Source organism: Lampetra fluviatilis, unplaced genomic scaffold (genome assembly GCF_964198595.1).
Source record: "Lampetra fluviatilis unplaced genomic scaffold, kcLamFluv1.1 SCAFFOLD_1151, whole genome shotgun sequence".
Lineage (NCBI taxonomy): Eukaryota > Metazoa > Chordata > Hyperoartia > Petromyzontiformes > Petromyzontidae > Lampetra > Lampetra fluviatilis.
The window spans coordinates 20,001-29,139 of NW_027621308.1; the positions used below are offsets into that span (position 1 = coordinate 20,001).

The 9,139-nt window shown below is 52.7% G+C and overlaps 1 protein-coding gene across 1 annotated transcript in view; it reads left to right on the forward strand.

The window, feature by feature from the left end:
* The window catches only part of LOC144955066 (BRO1 domain-containing protein BROX-like), an 18,744-nt gene extending 12,220 nt beyond the window's left edge, over positions 1–6,524 (forward strand). Inside the window, exons 5-7 of the mRNA XM_078885416.1 lie at positions 3,874–4,027; positions 4,633–4,792; positions 6,140–6,524. Of these exons, the coding sequence (XP_078741542.1) occupies positions 3,874–4,027; positions 4,633–4,792; positions 6,140–6,163 (338 nt within the window). The 3' untranslated portion in view covers positions 6,164–6,524. The remainder of the gene's footprint in view (positions 1–3,873; positions 4,028–4,632; positions 4,793–6,139) is intronic.
* The last annotated feature ends 2,615 nt before the right edge of the window (positions 6,525–9,139 follow it).

The window sequence follows — 9,139 nt, forward strand, 5'->3', positions numbered from 1 at the left end:
ACTGTGTGTGTGTCACTGTGTGTGTGTCACTGTGTCACTGTGTGTGTGTCACTGTGTGTGTGTCACTGTGTGTGTGTGTCACTGTGTGTGTGTGTCACTGTGTGTGCGTCACTGTGTGTGCGTCACTGTGTGTGTGTGTCACTGTGTGTATCACTGTGTGTGTGTCACTGTGTGTGTGTGTCACTGTGTGTGTGTCACTGTGTGTGTGTGTGTCACTGTGTGTATCACTGTGTGTGTCACTGTGTGTGTGTCACTGTGTGTGTGTGTCACTGTGTGTGTGTGTCACTGTGTGTGTGTCACTGTGTGTGTGTGTGTCACTGTGTGTGTGTGTCACTGTGTGTGTGTGTGTCACTGTGTGTGTGTGTCACTGTGTGTGTGTCACTGTGTGTGTGTGTCACTGTGTGTGTGTCACTGTGTGTGTGTCACTGTGTGTGTGTGTCACTGTGTGTGTGTGTGTCACTGTGTGTGTGTCACTGTGTGTGTGTGTGTCACTGTGTGTGTGTCACTGTGTGTGTGTCACTGTGTGTGTGTGTGTCACTGTGTGTGTGTGTCACTGTGTGTGTGTGTCACTGTGTGTGTGTGTGTCACTGTGTGTGTGTGTCACTGTGTGTGTGTGTCACTGTGTGTGTGTGTGTCACTGTGTGTGTGTCACTGTGTGTGTGTGTGTCACTGTGTGTGTGTCACTGTGTGTGTGTGTCACTGTGTGTGTGTGTGTCACTGTGTGTGTGTGTCACTGTGTGTGTGTGTCACTGTGTGTGTGTGTGTCACTGTGTGTGTGTGTGTCACTGTGTGTGTGTCACTGTGTGTGTGTGTCACTGTGTGTGTGTGTCACTGTGTGTGTGTGTCACTGTGTGTGTGTCACTGTGTGTGTGTCACTGTGTGTGTGTGTCACTGTGTGTGTGTGTCACTGTGTGTGTGTCACTGTGTGTGTGTCACTGTGTGTGTCACTGTGTGTGTCACTGTGTGTGTGTCACTGTGTGTGTGTCACTGTGTGTGTGTGTGTCACTGTGTGTGTCACTGTGTGTGTCACTGTGTGTGTGTCACTGTGTGTGTGTGTGTCACTGTGTGTGCGTCTGTGTGTGTGTCACTGTGTGTGTGTCACTGTGTGTGTGTGTGTCACTGTGTGTGTGTCTGTGTGTGCGTCTGTGTGTGTGTCACTGTGTGTGTGTCACTGTGTGTGTGTCACTGTGTGTGTCACTGTGTGTGTCACTGTGTGTGTGTGTGTCACTGTGTGTCACTGTGTGTGTCACTGTGTGTGTGTGTCACTGTGTGTGTGTGTGTCACTGTGTGTGTCACTGTGTGTGTGTCACTGTGTGTGTGTCACTGTGTGTGTGTGTCACTGTGTGTGTGTCACTGTGTGTGTGTCACTGTGTGTGTCTCACTGTGTGTGTCACTGTGTGTGTGTCACTGTGTGTGTGTCACTGTGTGTGTGTGTCACTGTGTGTGTGTCACTGTGTGTGTGTGTGTCACTGTGTGTGTGTCTGTGTGTGTGTCACTGTGTGTGTGTCACTGTGTGTGTCACTGTGTGTGTGTGTGTCACTGTGTGTGTGTCACTGTGTGTGTGTCACTGTGTGTGTCACTGTGTGTGTGTCACTGTGTGTGTGTGTGTGTCACTGTGTGTGTGTCACTGTGTGTGTGTGTGTGTCACTGTGTGTGTGTCTGTGTGTGTGTCACTGTGTGTGTGTCACTGTGTGTGTCACTGTCTGTGTGTGTGTCACTGTGTGTGTGTCACTGTGTGTGTGTGTGTCACTGTGTGTGTGTCTGTGTGTGTGTCACTGTGTGTGTGTCACTGTGTGTGTCACTGTGTGTGTGTGTGTCACTGTGTGTGTGTCACTGTGTGTGTGTCACTGTGTGTGTCACTGTGTGTGTGTGTGTCACTGTGTGTGTGTGTCACTGTGTGTGTGTGTGTCACTGTGTGTGTCACTGTGTGTGTCACTGTGTGTGTGTGTGTCACTGTGTGTGTGTCACTGTGTGTGTCACTGTGTGTGTGTCACTGTGTGTGTGTCACTGTGTGTGTGTGTGTCACTGTGTGTGTCACTGTGTGTGTGTGTCTGTGTGTGTCACTGTGTGTGTGTGTCACTGTGTGTGTCACTGTGTGTGTCACTGTGTGTGTGTCACTGTGTGTGTGTCACTGTGTGTGTGTCACTGTGTGTGTGTGTGTGTCACTGTGTGTGTGTGTGTGTCACTGTGTGTGTGTGTGTGTCACTGTGTGTGTCACTGTGTGTGTCACTGTGTGTGTGTCACTGTGTGTGTGTGTGTCACTGTGTGTGTGTCACTGTGTGTGTGTGTGTGTGTCACTGTGTGTGTGTCACTGTGTGTGTGTCACTGTGTGTGTGTGTCACTGTGTGTGTGTGTCACTGTGTGTGTGTGTCACTGTGTGTGTGTGTCACTGTGTGTGTGTGTCACTGTGTGTGTGTGTCACTGTGTGTGTGTCACTGTGTGTGTGTCACTGTGTGTGTGTGTGTGTGTGTCACTGTGTGTGTGTCACTGTGTGTGTCACTGTGTGTGTGTGTCACTGTGTGTGTGTGTCACTGTGTGTGTGTCACTGTGTGTGTGTGTCACTGTGTGTGTGTGTCACTGTGTGTGTGTGTCACTGTGTGTGTGTCACTGTGTGTGTGTCACTGTGTGTGTGTCACTGTGTGTGTGTCACTGTGTGTGTCACTGTGTGTGTCACTGTGTGTGTGTCACTGTGTGTGTGTCACTGTGTGTGTGTGTGTGTCACTGTGTGTGTGTGTGTGTCACTGTGTGTGTGTCACTGTGTGTGTGTCACTGTGTGTGTGTCACTGTGTGTGTGTCACTGTGTGTGTGTCACTGTGTGTGTGTCACTGTGTGTGTGTCACTGTGTGTGTCACTGTGTGTCACTGTGTGTGTGTCACTGTGTGTGTGTCACTGTGTGTGTCACTGTGTGTGTGTCACTGTGTGTGTGTCACTGTGTGTGTCACTGTGTGTGTGTCACTGTGTGTGTCACTGTGTGTGTGTGTCACTGTGTGTGTCACTGTGTGTGTGTCACTGTGTGTGTGTCACTGTTTTGTGTCACTGTGTGTGTCACTGTGTGTGTGTGTCACTGTGTGTGTCACTGTGTGTGTCACTGTGTGTGTCTCACTGTGTGTGTGTCACTGTGTGTGTGTCACTGTGTGTGTGTCACTGTGTGTGTGTCACTGTGTGTGTCACTGTGTGTGTCACTGTGTGTGTCACTGTGTGTGTGTGTGTCACTGTGTGTGTGTCACTGTGTGTGTCACTGTGTGTGTCACTGTGTCACTGTGTGTGTGTCACTGTGTGTGTGTCACTGTGTGTGTGTCACTGTGTGTGTCACTGTGTCACTGTGTGTGTGTCACTGTGTGTGTGTCACTGTGTGTGTGTCACTGTGTGTGTGTCACTGTGTGTGTCACTGTGTGTGTCACTGTGTGTGTGTGTGTCACTGTGTGTGTGTCACTGTGTGTGTCACTGTGTGTGTGTCACTGTGTGTGTGTGTGTGTCACTGTGTGTGTGTGTGTCACTGTGTGTGTGTCACTGTGTGTGTCACTGTGTGTGTGTGTGTCACTGTGTGTGTGTGTCACTGTGTGTGTGTGTCACTGTGTGTGTGTCACTGTGTGTGTGTGTCACTGTGTGTGTCACTGTGTGTGTGTGTCTCTGTGTGTCTCTGTGTGTGTCACTGTGTGTGTCACTGTGTGTGTGTCACTGTGTGTGTCACTGTGTGTGTCACTGTGTGTGTGTCACTGTGTGTGTCACTGTGTGTGTGTGTCTCTGTGTGTCTCTGTGTGTGTCTCTGTGTGTGTCACTGTGTGTGTCACTGTTTTGTGTCACTGTGTGTGTCACTGTGTGTGTGTCACTGTGTGTGTCACTGTGTCACTGTGTCACTGTGTGTGTGTATAGACTACCAGGAGGCAGAGGCTCTGTGTAAGGCTCACTCACGAGCTGGCGGTGCAGGCGGCGTGCTTCTGGGGCTCTCTCACTGCGACTTCTTCACGCGGCTCGGACGCGACATTCACTCGGCACTGGAGAGAAGCTCACGGGAGAACGGATTCATGTGAGTGGTGGGTGGGTGGGTGGGTGAGTGGGTGGGTGGGTGGGTGGGGTGGGTGGGTGAGTGGGGTGGGTGAGTGGGTGGGTGGGTGGGTGGGTGAGTGGGTGAGTGGGTGGGTGGGTGGGTGAGTGGTGTGAGTGAGTGGGTGGGTGAGTGGGTGGGTGGGTGGGTGGTGGTGAGTGAGTGGTGGGTGGGTGGGTGAGTGAGTGGTGGGTGGGTGAGTGGGTGGGTGGGTGAGTGAGTGGGTGAGTGGGTGGGTGGTGTGAGTGGTGGGTGAGTGGGTGGTGTGGGTGGGTGGGTGGGTGGGTGAGTGGGGTGGGTGAGTGAGTGGGTGAGTGTGTGGGTGGTGGGTGGGTGAGTGGGTGGGTGAGTGGTGGGTGGGTGGAGTGGGTGGGTGGGTGAGTGGGTGGGTGAGTGAGTGGGTGAGTGGGTGGGTGGTGGGTGGGTGAGTGGGTGGGTGAGTGGGTGGGTGGGTGAGTGGGTGGGTGGGTGAGTGGTGGGGTGGGTGGGGGGGGGAGGGTGAGTGACTGATTGTAACACCCCCCCACCCACCCACCCACCCCCCCACCACCCACCCCCCACCCCCCCACCCCCCCCACCACCTGCAGCTACTTCCAGAAGGTCCCCGACTCTCCTCCTGACGTTGACGTCAGCGCCACGTTTGGCTGTGTGCAGGCGGCTGAGGTCGCCTTGCCGCCCCTGAGCGCCGCGTGGAGCCCACAGGCCTACGCAGGGTTTGACCTCACCAAGACCGGGGCCTTGGTACAGGTAGAGAGACACACACACACACAGACACACACACAGAGACACACACACAGACACACACACAGAGACACACACACAGGCCTACGCAGGGTTTGACCTCACCAAGACCGGGGCCTTGGTGCAGGTAGAGAGACACACACACACACAGACACACACACAGACACACACACAGGCCTACGCAGGGTTTGACCTCACCAAGACCCGGGGCCTTGGTGCAGGTAGAGAGACACACACACACACAGACACACACACACACACAGACACGACACAGAGAGACACACACACACGCAGGGTTTGACCTCACCAAGACCGGGGCCTTGGTGCAGGTAGAGAGACACACACAGACACACACACACACAGACACACACAGACACACACACAGACACACACACAGACACAGACACACACACAGACACACACACACACACAGACACACACACACAGACACACACACAGACACACACACAGACACACACACACACAGACACACACACAGACACACACACAGACACACACACACAGACACACACACACAGACACACACACACAGACCACCATTCACTACTCAGTGGCAGTGACGTAATCTGTCTCTTTGTGTCTCTGTGTCTCTCTGTCTGTGTCTCTGTCTGTGTCTCTGTCTGTCTCTGTATGTGTCTGTCTCTGTCTCTCTCTGTCTCTCTCTGTGTCTGTCTCTGTCTGTGTCTCCGTGTCTCCACCGTGTCTCTCTCTCTGTCTCTCTCTGTCTGTGTCTCCACATGTCTCTGTGTGTGTCTCTTTGCGTGTCTCTGTGTCTCTCTGCGTGTCTCTGTGTGTGTCTCTGTGTGTGTCTCCGTGTCTCTGTGTGTGTCTCTGTGTGTGTCTCTGTGTGTGTCTCTGTGCGTGTCTCTGTGTGTGTCTCTGTGTGTGTCTCTGTGTGTGTCTCTGTGTGTGTCTCTGTGCGTGTCTCTGTGCGTGTCTCTGTGTGTGTCTCTGTGTGTCTCTGTGTGTGTCTCTGTGTGTGTCTCTGTGTGTGTCTCTGTGTGTGGTCTCTGTGTGTGTCTCCGTGTCTCTGTGTGTGTCTCTGTGTGTGTCTCTGTGTGTGTCTCTGTGTGTCTCTGTGTGTCTCTGTGTGTGTCTCTGTCTGTCTCTGTGTGTCTCTGTGTGTGTCTCCCGTCTCTGTATGTCTCTCCGTGTCTCTGTGTGTGTCTCTGTGTGTGTCTCTGTGTGTGTCTCTGTATGTCTCTCCGTGTCTCTCCTCTCCGTGTCTCTCCGTGTCTCTCTCTCCGTGTCTCTCCGTGTCTCTGTGCGTGTCTCTGTGTGTGTCTCTGTCCGTGTCTCCGCGTGTCTCCGGGTGTCGTCTCCGTGTCTCAGAAGGAGCTGGAGGTGAGATTCTGAAGGAGCCGGATCTCAAACCAAACAAAGATGGACGCTGCTCCATCGCCTGACCCATCCGGGACCTTCCTGGACCAAACTTGACCAGTTTGAACCAGTCTGAACCAGTTTGAACCAGTTTGAACCAGTTTGAACCAGTCTGAAACCAGTTTGAACCAGTTTGAACCAGTTTGAACCAGTTTGAACCACTCTGAACCAGTTTGAACCACTCTGGACCGGTCTGAACCAGTCTGAACCAGTCTGAACCAGTCTGAACCAGTCTGAACCAGTTTGAACCAGTTTGAACCAGTTTGAACAGGTCTGAACCAGTTTGAATCACTCTGAACCAGTTTGAACCACTCTGGACCACTCTGGACCGGTCTGGACCGGTTCGGAACTGGTCGGAACTGGTCGGAAACTGGTCGGAACTGGTCGGAACTGGTCGGAACTGGTCGGAACTGGTCGGAACTGGTCGGAACTGGTCGGAACTGGTCGGAACCGGTCGGAACCGGTCAGAAGCGGTTTAAAGCGGTTCAAACAAAACACAGAACCACTTTAAATCGATTCAAACGGCAACACAGAACCGGTTTAAAACCGGTTCAATCGAGAACGCTAAACTGGTTAAAGCCAGCCGGGGTTAAAACCGGTTTAAACCTGAACTAAGCTGATTTGCATCGCTTTTAATACTTAAATATATAACAATACAGACTTTTATTCAGCTGACTTTGCAAAATGCGTGAATATATAATAAACAAAAAAGACTTGGGATCACTTTCAACGCAATTAATGTTGAGTCTGTGTGGTGAGTCTGTGTGGTGAGTGTGGTGAGTGTGGTGAGTGTGTGTGGTGAGTCTGTGTGGTGAGTGTGGTGAGTGTGGTGAGTGTGTGTGGTGAGTCTGTGTGGTGAGTGTGGTGAGTCTGTGTGGTGAGTCTGTGTGGTGAGTGTGGTGAGTGTGGTGAGTGTGTGTGGTGAGTCTGTGTGGTGAGTCTGTGTGGTGAGTCTGTGTGGTGAGTGTGGTGAGTGTGTGTGGTGAGTCTGTGTGGTGAGTGTGGTGAGTGTGGTGAGTGTGTGTGGTGAGTCTGTGTGGTGAGTGTGGTGAGTCTGTGTGGTGGAGTCTGTGTGGTGAGTGTGGTGAGTGTGGTGAGTGTGTGTGGTGAGTCTGTGTGGTGAGTCTGTGTGGTGAGTCTGTGTGGTGAGTGTGGTGAGTCTGTGTGGTGAGTGTGGTGAGTGTGGTGAGTGTGTGTGGTGAGTCTGTGTGGTGAGTGTGGTGAGTGTGGTGAGTGTGTGTGGTGAGTCTGTGTGGTGAGTGTGGTGAGTCTGTGTTTGGTGAGTCTGTAGTCTGTGTGGTGAGTGTGTGTGGTGGAGTCTGTGTGGTGAGTCTGTGTGGTGAGTCTGTGTGGTGAGTGTGGTGAGTGTGGTGAGTCTGTGTGGTGAGTCTGTGTGGTGAGTGTGGTGAGTGTGTGTGGTGAGTGTGGTGAGTCTGTGTGGTGAGTCTGTGTGGTGAGTCTGTGTGGTGAGTGTGGTGAGTGTGGTGAGTGTGTGTGGTGAGTCTGTGTGGTGAGTGTGGTGAGTGTGGTGAGTGTGTGTGGTGAGTCTGTGTGGTGAGTGTGGTGAGTCTGTGTGGTGAGTCTGTGTGGTGAGTGTGGTGAGTGTGGTGAGTGTGTGTGGTGAGTCTGTGTGGTGAGTCTGTGTGGTGAGTCTGTGTGGTGAGTGTGGTGAGTGTGTGTGGTGAGTCTGTGTGGTGAGTGTGGTGAGTGTGGTGAGTGTGTGTGGTGAGTCTGTGTGGTGAGTGTGGTGAGTCTGTGTGGTGAGTCTGTGTGGTGAGTGTGGTGAGTGTGGTGAGTGTGTGTGGTGAGTCTGTGTGGTGAGTCTGTGTGGTGAGTCTGTGTGGTGAGTGTGGTGAGTCTGTGTGGTGAGTGTGGTGAGTGTGGTGAGTGTGTGTGGTGAGTCTGTGTGGTGAGTGTGGTGAGTGTGGTGAGTGTGTGTGGTGAGTCTGTGTGGTGAGTGTGGTGAGTCTGTGTGGTGAGTCTGTGTGGTGAGTCTGTGTGGTGAGTGTGTGTGGTGAGTCTGTGTGGTGAGTCTGTGTGGTGAGTCTGTGTGGTGAGTGTGGTGAGTGTGGTGAGTCTGTGTGGTGAGTCTGTGTGGTGAGTGTGGTGAGTGTGTGTGGTGAGTCTGTGTGGTGAGTGTGGTGAGTCTGTGTGGTGAGTCTGTGTGGTGAGTCTGTGTGGTGAGTGTGGTGAGTCTGTGTGGTGAGTGTGAGTGGTGAGTCTGTGTGGTGAGTCTGTGTGGTGAGTCTGTGTGGTGAGTCTGTGTGGTAAGTGTGTATGGTGAGTCTGTGTGGTGAGTCTGTGTGGTGAGTGTGTGTGGTGAGTGTGGTGAGTCTGTGTGGTGAGTCTGTGTGGTGAGTGTGAGTGGTGAGTCTGTGTGGTGAGTCTGTGTGGTGAGTCTGAGTGGTGAGTCTGAGTGGTGAGTGAGTGGTGAGTGAGTTGTGAGTCTGTGTGGTGAGTGTGGTGAGTCTGTGTGGTGAGTCTGTGTGGTGAGTCTGTGTGGTGAGTGTGTGTGGTGAGTGTGGTGAGTCTGTGTGGTGAGTCTGTGTGGTGAGTGTGAGTGGTGAGTCTGTGTGGTGAGTCTGTGTGGTGAGTCTGAGTGGTGAGTCTGAGTGGTGAGTGAGTGGTGAGTGAGTGGTGAGTCTGTGTGGTGAGTCTGTGTGGTGAGTTTGTGTGGTGAGTCTGTGTGGTGAGTCTGTGTGGTGAGTCTCTGTGGTGAGTCTGTGTGGTGAGTGTGTGTGGTGAGTCTGTGTGGTGAGTCTCTGGTGAGTCTGTGTGGTGAGTGAGTGTGGTGAGTCTGTGTGGTGAGTCTGTGTGGTGAGTCTGTGTGGTGAGTCTCTGTGGTGAGTCTGTGTGGTGAGTCTGTGTGGTGAGTCTGTGTGGTGAGTCTGTGTGGTGAGTCTGTGTGGTGAGTGGTGAGTCTGTGTGGTGAGTCTGTGTGGTGAGTCTGTG